The sequence below is a fragment of the Peromyscus californicus genome, unplaced genomic scaffold, assembly GCF_007827085.1.
Source record: "Peromyscus californicus insignis strain IS unplaced genomic scaffold, ASM782708v3 Scaffold_20__1_contigs__length_68692818, whole genome shotgun sequence".
NCBI lineage: Eukaryota > Metazoa > Chordata > Mammalia > Rodentia > Cricetidae > Peromyscus > Peromyscus californicus.
Window position 1 is genome coordinate 24468194 of NW_026294503.1, and position 19966 is coordinate 24488159.

The following is a 19966-nucleotide window of genomic DNA, read 5'->3' on the forward strand; positions in this document are numbered from 1 at the left end:
ATGACATCCTGCCGTGATGGGCTTTTTATCCCCCTGGAACCTTAAGTTACAATACCCCTTTCCTGCCATGAGTTGCTCTTGGTTTCGGTATTTTATCACAGCTACAGAAGCCCTGAGACGCAGTGAGGCGGGAGGGAGAAGTTCTAGTACGCACAGTGGGATGGTTGACGCTAACAAGAATGTATTGGCTATTTCAACACGGCTAGAAGAGAGGGCCTTGAATGTTCTCACCATAAAGGCAATGATGAATATTTAAGGTGAGGGATTCACTGGTTCTTCAAACTTGACCATGACGTTTTGTCTACGTGTATCAAAATAACACACCTTAGCCCAAACATAGCTACGACCATGACCAGCAGTTAGTAATCGGAAGGTAGAAATATGACAGCGGAGCTAGTGCTCTGCCTGGCTCCCAACCCAGTCTCATTCCCTCATCTCCACCCATGCAGCCAAGGTTAGAGTTCAGTGTGTATCTCTCTGTCCTGGATACGTGTATATATGCTTTCCTGTACTTCCTCCAAGCCAAACGTCAGCCATCTTTGTAAGCTCACCCACACCCACTTGCAAATGCTCATCAGAGCTCGGCCTGTTGACTGTTGACCTTCCCTCGTGGGATAAGGGGTGGAGAGGATCATGGGGTCCTTACCTAACTACACAGCCGCTCCTGCCAACCAGTTATGTGTCATTCTGCCCTCACTGTACCGGTGACATCAAGGGAGCTGCCTCTCCCTTGATGGGCATAGTGGGGTGGGCATCCATGCTGCGTGCAGACCTTCCAGTGTGGCTGTTTCAAGGCCACCCACACTCCTGCCTGTAACCCCCCCCCCCCCCCCCCCCCCCCCCCCCCCCCGCACTGTCTGCTCTCTAAGCAAGCCTAATAAACTCATTGGTTCCCCAGAGTGAATTCTGTGGAACTGTACTTTGGTTTGTCATTGGGACCTTAGCGGAAGGCGTTGTTCACATCTCCCCGAGGAAAGAAATTTTAGCAACAGAATTTCTAGAGTTATTTTGTATGCATCCTATGTTTAGACAGTGGAAAACAGGGCTTATTGTTTTTGTGGCTTGTTTTTAACTCCATGTTGCCTTGAAGGTTCGGCTACAATCAACTTTTTTTTTTTTTTTTTTTTTGGAAGAGACAGAAAGTGTCCCCTTAACTTGCTAACATAAGCCACAGTTGATTCAGCTAACCTCCCCCCGGGTGGCTGCTTCGGTGGTTTCCAGTTTGCCTCTGTTTTAAAACAACTTGCGGGGTCAGCAGTACAAGTTTCCCTCTAGAATGTGTACGGGCAGGAATCGTTTTACATCTGTGTGGAGTCTCCCACCTCAGAGCTGTCTCAACTTACACTTGAGCCAGCAGTGATTAAGAACAGGCATTTCCCGGTCGGTCCCCCCAGCTCGGAAGTGAGTTAGAAGGAAAGTCAGAGAGGAGCAGGTGTGGGGAGGGCACCAAGTGAGCAGGTGTGGGCTGCGGTGGGGGTGGGAGGGCAGGCCAGGTGGTAGGGCCAGCTCATTTGTTTATGCAGCTCCCTCCCCTTGGTGTTTTCCACCTAGCCAGCTCTCCCCACCTTCGTGTGTGTGTGTGTGTGTGTGTGTGTGTGTGTGTGTGTGTGTGTGTGTGTGTGTGTAATTCTTTTTACCGCCAGGTCTATTTGATTGAAAGAAAGGCTTTACTGGTTGCTTGGATCTTAGAGGAACCATGCTAAGATTAAGAAAACAATAATGAAAGGAACCATTTCATAAAAGCAGGTACTCCTTTCTCATGACATCGGGTGCTTCTTTGCAGGGACCTGGGCATCTCTGGGAAGGGTGGGCATGAACAGAGAAAATGGAGTGACTTCAAATGGGGTCTGTGCTAATCCTCCTCTGAGGTTCTACCCTAGCTCCTTGAGATGGAAGGGTTATAGGCTGAGGATTTAGCTCGTTGGTAGAGCATTGGCCTGGTAGGTGTGGGTTCTGAATTTAATTCCTAGCACCAAAAAGGAAAAAGAAATGGAGGGATTTTATTAACCCCAGAGTTTCAGAGGACTGGTGATTTCATCAGTGGCTTGGTTCATGGCGGTGCTGTGGGGACATGACTGAGCCTGAGTCTCCGTCAAGCAGGGGAAGCAGGTGGTCAGCAGGTCGTCGTTACATCAAAGCATGGTGGCAGGGCAGTGCTTCAAATTTTCCTTGTTATCTGTTCTACCCACAGCCACTGTTCCCTCCCGGGAGCTTCAGAATGTTGGGTTTTCTCTGGCACTTTCTTTGTCATGCCAACCCACTCTACTGGGAAGTTGTGGAGAAGGGCAGGTTCTCTAAGAATGATTTGGGGATCTTATTCTCGACCCTCCTGGCTTGGGAACCAAAGATGAGTTGGCTTGTGCCAGCACCTTAACAAATGTGTTGCACAGCTCCTAAAAGGGTGGTGTGTTCTCAAGGGTAAGTGGAGAGACTACTAATAGAAAGACCCAGGATCGGGCTTGGGGGTGTGGCTCAGTTGATAGAGTGCTTGTACGAAGCCCTCAGTTTGATCTCGAGTACCACATAAAACTGGGTTTGGTGATGTGTGCCTATAATCCCAACACTCAGGAGACAGAGGTAGCAGGATTAGGAGTTCAGGGTCATGCTTAGCTACATTTAGATGAGCCTCTGTCTCAAAACAAAACAAAACAAAAACAACAACAACAAAAGAAAAGAAAAAGCCAAAACAGCATCATCAAACCCCCCAAGCCCCAAACCCCAAAGAAAAACAATAAAAAACCCACTGACACAGAATTACCCAGGGAGATGCTAGTGGCCACTGGGGCCCCTCGCTGGAATCCCTGGAACCACCCACCTTTGCCCATTATTGAAGTTTTCTGCTCTATGCTAGGTGACAGCCATGTACGAGGCAGTGACACAAACATACTTAATGATATTCACAGCAGAAGGCCTACAAAGTCAGAGCAGGAACAGATAAAACAGAATCCTGCCTCCTGAAAACCACATCCATTAGAAAAACAAAACCTAGATTGATGCAGCTTTTCTGTCAAGCCAGGGCCAGCAACATGATGATGGACCTCCTGAGGACCAGAAGAGTTATTCTTCTTGCTTGAGCTTAGCAGACATATTTCTGCCCAGAATCTTATCCGCTTATGGATACCATGTAGGGGATGAGCTTCCTGGGGGGGGGGGGGCGGCACGTGGTTGGGGAGGCTCAGTCATCTCTGAGCAGGAGTGACCTGTCTCCTCCAGGAGCTGGAACCAAGGGCTCAAGCGAGACTGACCTTATTGCTCCTGGTGCACAGAATCTCTATGAGCAGAGCTTCATCGGTGCCCACGCCCTTCATGGCTTTCTGCAGCTGCCGGGCGGCGTACTCATTGGGGCGATCCAGAAGGGCCAAGGCTGTCTTCTCGAAATTTCCACTCAGTTCACTCTTGAGCACTTCCTCTAAGTCCTGCAAGAAGCACAGAGCCGTTGACTGCAAGAGTCATGGGAAGAGAAGTTGGGCGTCTGCCTACATTACTATGTGAGTTCCAGGGACAGGACACCTGCCCCAGACAGCCATAGCAATGATCTTGAGGACGGTGGTCACCACAATTGCCCATTCATCTCTCTCCTACCCCTAAATCTGGCCGAGAGGCACCTTGCTCAGGGCTGATGCCTCCCCACCCCAAGATGACTTGCAACAGCAAGAACATGTACAGAACATTTTAGAGTTCTGAGAGCTTCTCTCAGCTGAAGTTCCACACAGCCCCGCAAGGCTGGCAGGTGAATCGATGCATCTCATTCTCTCCACCTAATAAACCTCAGAAAATGAAGAATGTGCCCCCAAACATTCAGCTAGAAAAGACTCAACAATTTCCACTAATGGTCAGTGTTTTTATGGGGAAGAATAGCAAGACTTATGTCATAGGGTCATGGGGGAATGAGAATTCGTGAAAAACTCAGCATGGTGCCCACATTCAATGCTCAAAAAATTCATGGTAATATATATTATGCAAGAATATTATTGTTCCATCCTGAAAAGAATTTTCTGAGAAAACACAACTCAACTATTTCTCTTTATTGATCTCTGAGCTCTGGGTTTGGGAGAAAAAGCCAGAATATTTTATGCAAGGGGGTCTGCTGTGTTCAAAGGGGACTGTGGTATGATGCCTCTGTCCCTACTGTCACGTCCCCTCACACCGCGTCCTACCAAGGCAGGCCTTCCTCAAGACTACACAGTGTGGGTCCACTGAGATATTTGAAATACGTTTTTCCAGGTCAGAGAGGCATAGGACTCTAGAGAGGCCCAGCTCCTCAGTCTTTTGATCCACAGGCATGAAAGTCAAACTGGTATTTTCTATGCTTCTGAGCCCAAGAAGCAGGCACAGGAAGCCCCGACGCCTGTCCTGGCTTCTCTGATAACTGGCCGTGGTTCCACGCTGTCACTGTTCCCAGGGCTCAGCTGATGTGAGGACTTATGGTTGAGTGTTTTTAGAATCTCTTTGGTGGTCTCAGCTCTGTGTATATGGATACACACACACACATGCACACACACACACACGCACACACATAGATCCATACATATATGTGTATGGATCTATGTATGTAACAACAATGAAAAAAGAGGCCATGAATTTGAAAGAAAGAAATGAGGATTATATGGGAGAGTTGGAAGGGAAGAAAGGGAAAGAGAAAATGATGTAATTATGTCATCTCAAAAATCAAAGAAATAACTTTAAAGTTTTCTGAACCAATAATTCATGAAGAAATATGAATCTCAAAGACAGCTGAATACAAGAATATCCCTCTATTAAGCCCCACTTGTGGAAACTGGTTTTCAAATCATTGTCCCATCTATAAGTTATTATGTGGGATTAGTCCACATTGAATGAAAAATGAGTAAATGTAATAGAAAAACGAGGTCAATTAAAAAAAACGAGTTAAGGAGTACTGATTTATAGGCATTAATAACAATGTTAGTCTTTTGTCTAGTCAATGAAAAGTTCCAAATGCATTTTTCTCAGACTGTGTTCTGACGTCAACTGTGTTGTCCTTCCAGGGGTGTGTAGAGGGGGCTGAGGCTGACACAGCCCTGCGTACCTTGCCATACTTTGCCTTGTACTTCTGCTTTATCTGCTGCCTCTCCTCCGATGTCCTGATTGACAAGACTTCGATGATGGCCGCCTCATCCGTCCCTGAAGTGTAGGAGACAGACAAAGTCACAGTGATCAAGAAACGCAATGGATGTTGTTGTTATTCAGGTCTGAAGAAGCCAGCCTTAAAGGGGTCAGAGGCTAGAATGGGACTAGATGGACCTGATGGCTTTACTGTCTGGTGCTGAAAACCATATTCTTTCCACTCAGACAAATACCCATGGAGACTTCACTCTGTGCGCAGGGCAGTAAGAGGCATGGTTAGAAAGAGAAATGCCTATGGCATGTTCCCTAACTTAACTCCCAGGGGAATGAAAAAAATCTATACAATGTTCAGAGCAGCATTGGCCAAAATCAGCCAAAGGCAGAAAAATCCCAAAGTCCATCAGGAGACAGAAGGCTAAACAGAATGTGGGGTATCCATATAATAGAGTACTACTGGGTCACAAGAAGGACTAGAGTACAGAAAAATATGAATGAACCTTGGAAATGTTAGACTACGTAAAAGGAACCAATCACAAAAGACCACGTATTGTATGATTCTATTCGTATGAAAATCTAGAACAAAGTGGGTTAGGGATTGACATAGTGGACAGGGTGTATGCAAAGATGATAGTATTCTAAAATCAATCAACTGTCTATGGCCATACCACCCTGAACACATCCAGTCTCATCTAAATCAATTAACTGTGGTAGGGTTGCATATATTTATGAATATAGAAAAACACTTGTAGGGGTTTGAAAGAAAATGGCCCCAAAGGGAATGGCACTAAGGAGAGGTGTGGCCTTTTTGGAGTAGGGGTGGCCTTGTTGGAGTAGGGGTGGTCTTGTTGGAGGAAGTATGTCACTGTGGGGGTGGGCTTTGAGGTCTCCTATGCTCAAGCTACACCCAGTGAGACAGACCACTTCCTGCATATCATGATGTAGAACTCTCAGCTCCTTCCCCAGCACCATGTCTGCCTGCAGACTGCCATGTCCCACCATGATGATAATTGACTGAACCTCTAAACTGTAAGTCACCCAATTAAATGTTTTCCTTTGTAAGAGTTGCTGTGGTTCATGGTGTCTCCTCACAGCAATAGAAACCCTAACTAAGACAACATTGGACTGTATATTTTCAATGGCTAAGTTATATGGTATATGAATTCTATCTCAATCAAGTTATTTTAAAGACCTAATAAAGAGTATGTTTTGTTCCTTATCCTCTGGGTACTTATAACTGAATAGATAATATTGAAGCCCAAATTGACAGAATATTAATCTTATCCACAAATGTGTATGTGTGTGTGTGTGTGTGTGTGTGTATACATGCACACAAAAGACTTTGACACACCTCTAGCTCCTCACCTACAACCTAGTGTCATGTAGTTCCAAGGTATGTGAGAATGAAAAGAGAGTCCAAAGAGAGGTCCATGGTGCATATAGCAACAAGCTGTATACCACAGACAACAAGCAACGTAAATGCCCAAGGACCTGGCACTGTCTCACATCTGCGGAAGGCTTGTGTCCAGACAACCCTGCAAGGGATGCTCACCAATGATAGAGTATGCTAGGGTCCCACAACAACACTCAGCAGTTGTGAGCTCTACAAGGCACTTCTGAGGCCATCTAGTTCAAAGTCTTAATGATAGACGAGGAAACGGAGGAAGGAACATTTTATTGGTCCCTGCATGCATCTTTCTGAACTACAAACACTGTACTAGTTTACCCCTAGACTCCCATTAGTTTCTTCCCTCCCCTCCCCCACCTTCTTCTTGGCATCATATGCTGACCCGCCCTTCTTTTCCCTCTCCTGTAAGCTCAGTTTCCAATTGGCCTTTCTGGTTGTGATCTTCCTGTTCAGATGACCACTGATCTTTGCTGATGTGCTCCAGACCAACCAGTCTAGCCTAGCTCTCTCCTCTGAGTTCCTACCTTATTTCCAGCTGCCTGTAGCCACATTGTCATGGCTTTCCAAGGCATTTCTACTTGCAGGGTTTCATCGCTGGATTCCTTTGGTAAAGTCTTAAGTCCATTCTCTGCCCTATTATTTCATTTCCATGCATGACGTCACCTTAGTTGGAAAATCCAAAGTCACCTAAGGGTTCACCTCTGTTGCCTTTGCTTTCCGATGCCACTGCCAACAAGTCCTGACTGCCTTTAGTGTTCCTGATGCAAGGCACTGATCCCTGCAATGTCCAGATCATCTCACCCATAACCTAAATGTCATGAGACTTCATGACTCCTAGGGTTGGATCAGAATCCCCAAATGGAACAAGACTTCCTGCAACTTGGTCCCAAGCTGTTCTTCTAGACCCATCTCTATGATGACTAACACAAGGCTCACTTAGCTTCTCTTAAAGATGTTTGTTGGTAGCTCAGTTACCTTCATAAGCCTCGAAGAGTCAATTTCCTGTTTTCTGTATTTTTCCATAACCAGTTATATCACCAGTGTTAGGACCAGTTAGAGGATTGAATAGATGTAAAGTTGTGAGTCTGGGGTCTGGGCCCTAGGCAGTGGTCATTCAATGGCAGGGGCCACTGTTGGGTTGTCAATTACATCTATATTGCTTGAGCCATAACTGGGAGCTTGGGGGAATCGAAGGTTCTGCCGGGTCCACTGACCTGTGTTCCCTATGTCATATGACTGGAAGTATGAAACTGACTTAGAAAGGCTGATCTATGACTATTTTTACATTTAGTAATTATGATTTAATTTTAATGTGAACTTGTGTTTTGTGAAAGAACAAGAGTTAAGAATACATTGAATAAGAAGGAAATGCTAAGTCAATAATATTTGTATTGGCAAAACTTTGGGGAAGGTCAAACATTGGTGGTCCAGATCCCTTCTAATGGATTATTGACTCTTCAGGGATGTGGGTGAGTATGACATAGCCTTAAGTCTCTTTACACAGTGGATTATGGTGGTTCTAGCATGTTCTGTGAAAGTGCCTGTTGCATTGTCCTGCACTGATTTACTCAAAGAAAGTGATGCAAAGCTGAGCGCCCGTGAATTTGGGTTAGTATTTCTCCCACTCGGTCAGTCGCCTCTTCTGAAATGGCCACTGCCCATAGAAATAAAATGTGAGCCACAAACCCTTTCATGGGGGGCTTCTGCCATCCAGACCTGTAGTATCAACACATTTCCATTGTTTGAAGCCATGTTATTTTGGGGGAGTCATTATGAGATTCTAAGATATGAATACAACTGCTCTCCTCAGTATTGCCTCCAGATTTTGTAGCAGGAAACAAGACCTCTCTCTACAACCCCAAACCCGGTGAGTCCTGCAGTTGCTGGTGACTACCTTCAGTTGAAGGGGAAGGGGATTGGTGCAGTGACCTGTGAACAGAGCTGAATGAATGAACTGGTGAATGAATACTACCCTGCTAGGAGACTGGGATCCTAGGGGACCAGTAAATGGAGCTGACACATTTTGATGGAAGAGTTGGGAGCAGGAGATGGAAAAGCTCTGGCTGGAGGGAAGAAGATGGAGCCTGGCATACACCTATGATGTTTTACTTTCACTTTGGCTTTGCATCAGCACTTATGACTGTCTTTGGAAAGACCCAGCCAGAACTTAGAAGGAGAGAGCCAGTGCGGGGGACAGAGAGCCGTGTGGTAGCTACCAGCTTTGTGTCCTTGGACCAGTCATTTCATCTCAAGGGTTGTTTCCACCTCTGTAATTCTGGGAAGATTTTAGCTATTTGGGTCCAACCAGAAAAAGAGAAAATCCTAGGATGAGCTCACTTGCAAAAACAGCAGGAGTTAATTGCTGCCTCTTTCTGGTTTGGTTCCAACACTGTCATTCCTGCCGTCCCTCTTGGTTTCCTCCAGGGCTTTCTCCTGGGTGACGTGGATCTGTGTACTCGACGATGTTTTTGTGATTAACTTTTAAATGTCTGAGTGCCAGAAATCTCACCTCAGAAAAGATTTCATGTTCTTTGAAATATCACAGAATGTACCCTTTCGGTTCTGTGGACCCTCCTTCCCTTGGGTCTCCTCCTGTCCCTGTCGAGGGCCTCGGTACTGTAGGGTTAGGTCCTAGAGCCTCCCATGCCTTCCTGCCTCCATTTGGTATTTTCATGTCTTTCTGAATGAATTAATTAATGACTGAATGAATGACTATTTGTATGTATGAATGGAAGGAGATGTTTGCACACCCTTAGGATAGAACTTGTCTCCGCATTGGTGTGAGTTGTGTGTTGTACTCAGAGGGACTGTATATAGCAAAGGCCAATAGTAAACATTCTCCTCCACTGTGATGTCATATGCATCCTATATCTGGATAATCAGGGAAACTGAGTTTATTAGAAAAATATCTAGTTCTCTGGATTTTCCTTGCTAGAAGGCTTTTAAACAAGAGAGATCTTAAGATGAACATATTGATATACCCCTGTAATTCAAGTACTGAGGCTGAGGTAGGGGGATTACAGGTTGGAGATCAACCTGGGCTATATAATGAGTTCAAGGCCATCCTGGTTTATGCAAGACCTCGTGTAAAAAGAAAAAAAAAGCAAAACAAAACACTGAAAAACGCAGACACAAGAGAGCAGAGTGGTCGCAAGATGGATGGTTCAACACCAGCCTGCCGGTGGGGGAAGGGCAGGACAATGGCACCTAGATAACCTTGAAGCCATTTGAAACCAAGTCTCGGGTTGATCCTGGAAGCTGTTTTTACAACCCAAAGAAGAAGCCGTTTGCTGAAGGTGACTTTCACTCCAAATTTCAAGGTCCATGTGTCTCAGAAGCAGGTTGTGCTGCTGAGCGATTTCCTGTAAACATTTGTAATGGTTTGAAGCACTCAGGCCAGGCCACAGTGGTTCTGGGAACGATTTTAAAATTGAAAAAAAAAAAAAAAAAAAGACCCTCCATGCTGGCTGTATGGGGAGTAATTACATAGCTCTCTCAGAGCCAAAATGATCACCAGCCTGGAAGGACCTGTGGGCATCTGTGGTATGCTTTCCCAGCAATTTTCTGGAGAGCAGCTGGGTGGTGTTGGAGTTTTGGCAGGATGCGACCACAGTGTTTGAAGTCCACAAGGTTCTGTGTTTCAGATAAACAATGCTAAACTGGTAGCAGAAACTCCAGCCCACACTGACCTGGTTGACCCCAGAAGGCTGTGTTCTTAGATCTGGTGCTTGAGGCCAGGCCCCTCATTCTCACATGGTGGGGAAGAAGGGCCCAGGGGAGGCAAGAGAAATGATGAGTGGGGCTGAGGGGACCAGCGGTTTGCACGTGTTCTCTGCATTCCTTTCCAGAGGTCCTTGTGTCAATTACCACAAATTCAATGCCTTCGAACAATACAACTTGCACCCCTACAGTTCTGGGTACTGGAAGTCTGAAGTCACTGTGTCAATAGGTCCATAGTCCTGGTTCTCCCAGCTTCTTGGTATTCTTTGACCTGTGATTACATGAGAGCAGTCTCTACCTGTCTTCACAAGTCCCCAACCCACCGCCGCCATCTTTCTCTTCTATCTTTCTGAAAGACACCGTCATTGGATTTAGAACCTACCCAGGTAACCCAGGGGGCTCTCTTCCTAGCATCCTTAACTCAATCACATCTCCAAAGACTGCTTTTCCAAATAAAGACAAGGCCGCTCTCCTAAATTCTGGGGTCCTAAAGCTTCTAGAGGCCTCCCTTCAACCTTTTGTGATGGAGAACAAGTTGGGCCTGCTTAATGCACAGGCTCACCTAATTGAATCAGAGCACACTGTTAAGGAATGGCTTAATGGTCACCATGTAATGAGGGCCAATGGGGTGCTGTACACAATACATACTGATAGTGCGGGGAAACAGTGCTGGGCTGAAAGTTAGGACCGGAGTTCTAGGCCAGAAGCATGCTCTGAAGTGGTTGAGCAGTTTAACCTCCGTGTACCTCAGTGGACCTGAGTGTGACCCTAAGATGTGGTCCCAGACTCTGCAGTGTTCTTACTAACTGAGACCTATTGGAGATGCAAAGTGGACAGTCCCCTTCTTCCCCATATCTCTCAAAGATGGCTTGATAACTGGTGTGCCTTTGAACATCTGAGAAGCCATGAATTAGACCATCTCTGGTGGCTTTGATATCTAGGGGGCTGTTGGTCCATACACAGTTATATTAAGGCATTCTCTTTGGTGGTGTCAGTTCATGGTGATAACTCCATAAAGAGTAACTATAGGCAGAAGCAGGTGGAGGGTGTGGTGCCTAGGAACTGGGATGGGGCAGCAAAGGAGCCCAGGCTGAGAAAGAGTGTCAGGGTCAGGGATAGGTTGGGGACCGTTTTGGGTTGCCCATAACCCAGATTGTCCACATACTTAGGGCATCATAAGACCCCAGGAGAGCAAAAATGCCCCAAACTGGAATCTAAGTTTTGCACCATTGGGAGGAATAAACTATCATTTTATTAGGGACCATTATAAATTTGACTTGCCTGGGTGGAAATGCATGTAATCTTTGCTCTGCTTGGGGCTTCCAGCCCTCCATTCAACCCATCAGCTACTGACTAATCATGGCTATTTAGTACTTGAAGGGTGATTGATGCATACCAAAATATTCTATAAGTACAGAGTACATGCCAAATTTCAGAGAATTAGTACAAAACAAAAGAAAACAAATAAAAACAGAATGTAAAAACCTCATTCATAATTTTGTCAATATTGGGGTAAAATGATAATTTTTTATAAATTGGGATTAATGGGATTGTATCATCAAAATAATATATATTAATAATATTCTTTTTTCTTTTAAAATTTGACTTCTTAAAAATTCAAAGTAAAACTGGGTGTGGTGGCACCTGCCTGTAACTCCAGCATTTGGGATGTAGAGGCAGGAAGATCAGTTCAGGCCAAGCTTGGTTATATAATGAGTTCAAGGCCAGCCTAGACTACATGAGCCCCTGACTTCAAAACAAAAACAGAGCTGGGAAGATGGCTCAGTGGGTAAGGTCCTCGCTGTGCAAGCACGAGGACTTCAGCTCAGATCCCCAGCCCCCATGTCAAACACGGTGTAGACCTGAAATATCGGTACTTGGAAACAGGAGCATCCCTGGGGCTCGATGGCCGCCCAGTCTAGCCAATTGGTGAGCTCCAGATTCAGCGAGAGACCCTGTCTCCAAACCAGGTATAGAGTGGTTGAAGAGGACACCCGACAGCCGTTGCTGGCCTGCATATCCACGACTGCGCATAGCTGCAGATGAAACTTGCAACACTGCATGGGACGGCACGGGCCTGTGATCCCAGCACTAAACAAGGAGAATGGCCACCAACTTGAGGCTAGCCTGGGCTATACAGCAAGGCCTTATCTCAAAGAAACATTTGAAGTAGTAAAGTGATCATATGACTTGTGTGACCATTGGAGAATTTCACTCTAGACATTTAAATTCTGCTCTGGCAGGACTGCCCCACAAAGTCTCGAAGGCAAATTATCCATGATGTTTACTTCGGTGTGTTCTTGTCAAAAGAGGTGAGATTCTATACTTTCAACCAAATCAGAGACCTCTCAGATGGCCAAGTGTCTAAAGGCTCCACCCTTGTTTCACAATTTTATGATTTGAGGCCAATATTTCACACCAACCCTTTCATTCTCACCTGATATACTATAATAGTATATACATTACAGGCTTGTTCGGGAGACTAAACAGGACAATGATGGATGAGTGACATTGAGCTAGGCAATGGTCACACAGGCACTCTACTCAGTAAGAGGCACCTTGGCTCCATTCTGAGGTCACATACAAAAGGGACATGAGAACTCTGATTTTGGCATTCAGTAGATGCTCAGCCCGGATGTTTTACAATGAATTTTAGGAGAGGAAGTAAGAGTTCATGTTAAGCATGCTACATCATTACCGTACCCAATAGCATACTCCTGTCTCCATCCCATGGCCAGGCATCTGGACTTCACCACAGAGCATCAGGAAAGTGTCAGCTGCCTGGAAAGTACCCTGGGGTTCCCTTCCACTCAGCAAACCTCAGGCATAAACATCCTGAGGCTTCCATAAAGGCCTTTCCTGGACAGCTGTCTGCCTGACATGAGACTAGAGATGAGCCGCAGCAGGATGTAAGCAGGAAGCTGCATCCTCTGTGCTTTTCTCTGATTTCCCCAAGCTGTCACTGCCGAGCAGGCCTGTCTACTTCCAGATGCATCTTCCTTGCCCTGCACTCAGCTCCTGTCAGATCTGATTCCTCACGACCTCCCACGGAAAAGGCCAAAGTGATTGAGACAAGATTAAGATAGCATAAGCTTCAATCCTAATGAAGTTCCCCATAACTTCAAGATCAAAGTAAATGTCACAAGATTTAGCTTGCAATACCCTTCAAAGTAATGAGCCCCCTATGGTAACTTTGAGACCTCAAATAAAGAAGTTACTGGAAGAGATCAACTTGAATTAGCTTAGAATACATAGGACAGGTAGGTCACCTTGCTGTCACTATGGGAAAGTAGGTCATGACATCAAGCTTAATCAATTTCAAAAACAAATAAATGAACAAAATTATTTCATACCCATTCCTTTGCAGGCTTTGTACAGCTTTTTGGCATCTCGGTCTGCATCAAAACCCTGAGGGCTTTTCTCTTTGGCCTGGAGAGGAAATAATTCAAAAGGGGATAATGCGGTCATTCTTAAATTAGTTTTGCTAGAATAGAAGACCAAGCCATCATCTCAAGAAAGGACAGATGCCACTCTACAAGGAGATGCTGGTGGAAATCAACTTGGGTAAGCTTTGGCCCCAGAGAGATGGCTGGTACTCTTTGGGGCCAGATGGCCGTGGGTGATCAGGGAAGAAGTGTCTCCTCTGCTCTCAAGGACAATTGCTCAGGCCAACTCTAAGGCAAATGATTTTCATACCAACCCATCTTTGTGTGTCCTTTTCTCTCAAACAAAGCATGACACAGTGGGCCACTGTCCCTGGAGTATCTGTCCTCCATGACAGATATAACAAATACATCTAGGGAACGGGGTTTGCAGGTCAAAGCTGAGGAAATCTTATTACAGATTCTTTTGCTGGCCTGGATTGGTGCCATCCACCCAGGAAGAACATCATTAAGTTTGCCGGAGGCTCTATGTGAACCGACAAGAGAGTAGTTCTTAGTTTTTTCATTCTCTTGGGAGAGAAAAGTCCTATTTATATATTGAGCTGTATCTTGTATTTCAGTCTTTGGAATTAATGCATGCACTGATGTGTTCTTTTACTTATGCTGATAGCCTTATTATTTGCATAATAATAAGGTTGTGAGTGTGAAGGCTTTCCTTCCCTTATTCAACAGACTTTGTTATTTTAAAAAGACATTTTCATTAGCACTAAACTGGAAAACCAATATCATTTGCATAAATAACAGATCACCATAAAAGTAAACAGATCGTAGCCAGGCGGGGGTGGCGCACATCTTTAATCCCAGCACTCGGGAGGCAGAGCCAGGTGGATCTCTGTGAGTTCGAGGCCAGCCTGGACTACCAAGTGAGTTCCAGGACAGGCACCAAAACTACGCAGAGAAACCCTGTTTCGAAAAACCAAAAAAAAAAAAAAAAAAAAAAAAAAGGAAACAGATCATGATTAAAAATGTAAAGGTGGGTTAAATCGCCATTCTGCAGCTAATAACCTTGGGTACACCTGAGTTCTCTCAACTCTTTGCCTTGCCTCACTCCACAAGGCACCTATGTATGTCCTTCAATGAAGCTGGCTTAGGGGACAGGGTCCACATCACCTTCACTCTACTTCTGCTCCTTGCACAGAGGAAATGAGGAGCAAACTGCCCATGGGACAACGGGCATGTGGTATTTATCTGCTTGGCATCACTGTTTCTTTGGTGGATTGCTCTGCCCCCGTTCTCGTTATCCCAAATGAGATTGTCAGTCATGAGGCCTGGTCGGCATCATTGTTGGTCAGCAATGTGGACACCTGCCCTGTCACTCTGGCTGTCGTGACTGGTTCAGGACTAAGGATGCAGCTGAAAGAGTCATCCAGTCCTTCCCTTGGTCAATATACCGAGAGAGGAATGAGACTCCCTCTACTGGCCTCGTGGAGCAGAGCGACTCTTAACTGAAAGCTGTTTTGGCGGCCATTTTGCCCATTACATACCATAGACAGAAAGTGTGAGAGGAGAGAAGATGAGAGCAGGAGCTAGCGAAGAGTGAGGAGAATGGGCGAAGGAGGAGGAGGAGGGCAGGAAGAAAAATATCCCCAGCATGGCAGTGCCTGGATCCTTGACTTTCTGTCTCATCAATGACAACCATAAACTCACCCTTGGCTCAAGAGGTTTCCATGAATGGAGAATCATAGGTTCTGAGAGTCAAAAGGGGGGCCTTTGGGCCACCCCTTACCCTTTTTGGCTTGTGAAGCCATGGTCCATTAGTTTAAAAAAATAATTCCTATAGAATTTTCTTACATTTACTTACATATGAATTGATTGTATGTATTAACTGATTATGTATTAATTAACTGATTGATTTTGTTTGTATATGTTTGTGGGTGTGGGCAGGTGAGTCTATGTAGAGGACAGGATAATTTGCAGTGTTCTTTCCTTCCATCATGTAGGTCCTGGGGACTGAACTCAGGCCACCAGTCTTGGTGGCAGGTGTCTTTACCCACCGAACAATCTTGCCAGCCTAACATGACCTGTACTGAAACAAGCCAGGAGGTGGGCTGGCATCCTTAGAACACCTGCTACATACCAGCCAGTTTATAGACCTTCTTTTGTTATCTATAGAGAATGGACACTACACTCACAGTGTTCATTATAGGCAAGGACACCTGGCTTCAGGTCATGCACCATCCTGCCGCTCACCCCACTTAATGCCTCAGGCCTTCTGCTCAGGCAGAGGACTGACATTCCCACTCTCCTTATCCAGATCTCACATGGGGTTGAAAAAGCTTGCCTGCTGCTGTTGGAGGCTTGTTGGCAAGAACTGCCACATTATTTTCAGGACTCACTACCAAGCGATGCTCAAAAGTGATGAATTCCAACATGATGTTATCGGAGTATTCAGGCAAACGTGGGGTTCTTTGAGCATGGTTTCCCATGAGGCCACACTACTCCATACTCATGGAGCCCACTCTACTTTTGAAGAAAAGTATGTGTATATGTGCACATGATGTGTGCATGTGTATGCTTGCTTGTGTGTATGAGCAGGGACATGGATTTAGCATGTCGCCAGTGAGGAGGATAGAAGTCGGCCTCTGGAGAGATGGCTCAGAGGTTAAGAGCACTGACTGCTCTTCCAGAGGTCCTGAGTTCAATTCCCAGCAACCACATGGTGGCTCACAACCGTCTGTAATGAGATCTGGCGCCCTCTTCTGGCCTGCAGTCATACATGCTGTATACCTAATAAATAAATACATCTTAAAAAAAAAAGTCAGCCTCTAGTGTCAGCCTTCACCTTTCACCTTGTTTGAGACAGGTCTCTTGTTTGCCACTGTGCTCCCAGGTTAGCTGGCTGGGAGCGTCCCTGGAGTCTTCCCTTTCGGTCTCCTGTCTTGCCATCGGAGCACTAGCGTTACAGATGTGTGTTACCGCGTTCGATGTTATGTAGATTCTGGTGATCTGAACCCAGGTCTTCACACTTGTGAAGCAAGAGCATCACCCACTTAGCCATCCTCCCCCCAGCTACCCACCATATTTTTTTTTTAAATCAAACTCCAGGAAAAGGTGGTTCTCTGCGGGTGGAAGTAGGAGTCTCAGAAGAGCACATGGTGTGCTTTGCTCTTCTTCAGGGGCAAGCCTGAACCTGGACAGCAGAACGTGTCTCTTCAGGGGTCCATTCCCAGACTGCTCCACGGGTCCTGTTGGCCTCAACAGCACTCAGGACAGGTGTTAGCCGTCCCACTTCAAAACTAAGAGTGGAAGCTGAACACAGGGCTTTGGAAAAGGCTGTGGAGCTTAAGCTCTGCCTCAGGTCCCTATGAGTCAGGTCACACTTTTCAAGTGCTGGCAGGGTGGCTTACCCTCAAAGGGACGCCTTTTCCTCATGGGCACAAAGAAGTTTCGAGGGCTATCAGAGGTCATGTGAAGATTTGTCTGAGATCTCCTGGTCAGGGAATGGCTGAGTGGGAACTAAGGCTAGAATCAGGACTTTCTGACCATGGAAGATAGTAAATTACATCCCTGACCCCAGCCCTGTCCTGTTTACAAGTATCATGGAAGTATAACTGAGGGATGGGAAAAGCATCCCCTGTACTTTCCCAACAAGTTCAAGGGCAAAAGCTGAGTCAAAGTGTCATTTGGTTCAAATTATGATGCCTGGGGACTCAGTGAGAGGGTGTGGAACCATGTGTTAGGAGTGGAGGTGATGCTCCACGTGGTGGTTTGAATGAGCATGGCCCCCTATGAGCATAGGCTCATAGATTTGGATGTTGGGTCATCAGGGAGTGGCACTATTTGAAAAGGATTAGGAGGTGTGGGCTCATTGGAGGAAGTGTGTCACTGGGAGTGGGCTTTGAGGTTTCAGAAGCCCACACCAGCCAGGCCCAGGCTCGCTTGAGCTCTCTCTCTCTCTCTCTCTCTCTCTCTCTCTCTCTCTCTCTCTCTCTTCCTCTCTCTCTCGTGTGTGTGTGTGTGTGTGTGTGTGTGTGTGTGTGTGTGTGTGTGTGTGTGTGTATGTGTGTGTGTGTGTGTTTAAGCGTCAGGATGTAGGTTTCAGCAATTGCTCCAACATCTGCCTGCATGCCTCCATGCTTCCTGACATGATGATAATGGACTGAACCTCTGAAACTGTAAGCAAGCTCCAATTGCATACATTCCTTTATAAGAGTTTTTTGGTTGTGGTGTCACTCAGCCTCCACATTCAAAGCAGGCAGGGTATCTATCTGTGTGCTCACTCAAAACCTGGGGAATATGGCCACCCCGGGCTGGCATCCCCTGACACCAGCTCTGTCGCTAACCCACATTCCTCCCCTGTGAGAAGTTCTGCACCATGACCTTGGTTTCAAGACTGAAATCTCCTGGCTGACAAACAGGACCAGGCCCTGAAGTCTGCTGCCCATTTATCAGTGAACAATGGCTATGGCATGCCTGCTACCTGCGAATTCCAGAGAAAAACCTGTACCAGTTTCTCCAGAGGAGCCCCAGGACATCCTAGGATCAACCAAGGAGCCACTGACAAACATCAATACAGTCATTGTGGAGACAGACCCAGCCACACAGAAGAAAAATCCAAACAGGCTGAGATTCCCTCTCTTTCTCCTTCCTCCTCACAGCAGTAGAACAGTTACTAAGACCCTGGGACTTCTTTATGGGTGTGGATGCCTGGCATATAATGTAGAGTGGACTCCATAGCAGAAACACCATCATTGGCAGGGAAGGACAAGGACCCAGGCCCAGCTCCTTGTAGGAATCACTGTTAGCCATGCTGTCCTTTCCAACCTAGTTGAGAAGAGAATAGAGTCTTGTTCTTTGTAACAGCAGGGTTAATGTTGTTCCATGTCATGATTTAAGAGAGAGAGAGAGAGAGAGAGAGAGAGAGAGAGAGAGAGAGAGAGAGAGAGAGGCAAAGGGGGAGGGGAGAGGGAGGAAGACAGAGAAGAGGAGGGGGGGGGGGGAATCTCAGCCTGTTTGGATTTTTCTTCTGTGTGGCTGGGTCTGTCTCCACAATGACTGTATTGACATTTGTCAGTGGCTCCTTGGTTGATCCTAGGATGTCCTGGGGCTCCTCTGGAGAAACTGGTACAGGCTTTCCTCTGGAATGTGCAGGTAGCAGGCATGCCATAGCCATTGTTCATTGATAAACGGGCAGCAGACTTGGGGGCCTGGTCCTGTTTGTCAGCCAGGAGATTTCAGTCTTGAAACCAAGGTCATGGTGCAGAACTTCTCACAGGGGAGGAATGTGGGTTAGCGACAGAGCTGGTGTCAGGGGATGCCAGCCCGGGGTGGCCATATTCCCCAGGTTTTGAGTGAGCGCACAGATAGATACCCTGACTGCTTTGAATGCGGAGGCTGAGTGACATCCTTTGTGTTTTGATGGCTTTGTTTTGAGCAGCCCTGGCACCCACTGACACTCAGGAAACAAAGATGGCCCAAGAGATTAAATGCCAGCAACCATCAGTATGAGGGCTTGGGCCTGAGCCACAGGAATTCTGGTTCAACTCTGATTTGGCTACTTGGCTGCTCACCTGTAAGTCAGTGTATGCTAGCTTTATGCCACGTGACTGCTTCACGCCAGCACTAAATAGCCCACTGTTACAGAGCATCTGTGTGAGTCCTTCCCTGCCTCCTCAGGCACCTCTTGCCCTTCTATCTTGCGGTGGTGTCTCCCAACGTTTCAGAAAGTAATATTTATGTAGCTATCAATTACACATGTGTTTTCAAGACAGGATCTCACACATCCCAGGCTGTTCCTGAACTCACTGATTCTTGAGACTCCAACCTTTACTTCCAAGTGCTGGGATTATAGGTGTCGCCACAATGCCATGCCTGGCTCAGTTATGCCTATTTCAGCAACAAGCCTGGGAAGTTAAATGCACATATATTAAGATACCTAAGTTTCATATTCTACATATTTTGATTCACATATATTTGACATGTGCAGCGGGCCCCAAGAATATATTATGGAGATTCAGCTATATAACAAAGCTATACCTAGAAAAGTCAAGGCATTTTTCTAGAGGAAGCCATTTATCAAGGAATATTTGATGTTACTCAGTTTTTAATATATCAGCTGTCTTCTGCTGTGAAATTCTTGTGTGCTCATATACTACTAGACCATATGGCAAACAGTTAAGCTTCTCAGACTTACTGCTGATTCAGTAGGTAACACCCCTGCAGAGCCTAGGAGACAGGCAGACTGTAGATGCATAGCTTTGTTTCTTGTACAAATGAAGCTCAGACCATCCCTTGCCTTCAGGACTAGTAGCATTGCAGAGCTATTGACTCAGGACAATGGGGCTTTTTGCATAACCAGGTGCAGTAAAGACTG

The 19966-nt window shown here is 46.1% G+C and overlaps 1 protein-coding gene across 1 annotated transcript in view; it reads right to left on the reverse strand.

Moving 5' to 3' along the window:
* The window catches only part of Anxa13 (annexin A13), a 34071-nt gene extending 17992 nt beyond the window's left edge, over window positions 1-16079 (reverse strand). The window contains exons 1-4 of the mRNA XM_052749204.1: window positions 15915-16079; window positions 13564-13639; window positions 5048-5142; window positions 3246-3416 (exon numbers count right to left, since the gene is read on the reverse strand). Of these exons, the coding sequence (XP_052605164.1) occupies window positions 3246-3416; window positions 5048-5142; window positions 13564-13639; window positions 15915-16079 (507 nt within the window). The remainder of the gene's footprint in view (window positions 1-3245; window positions 3417-5047; window positions 5143-13563; window positions 13640-15914) is intronic.
* Between the last annotated feature and the right edge of the window lie 3887 nt (window positions 16080-19966).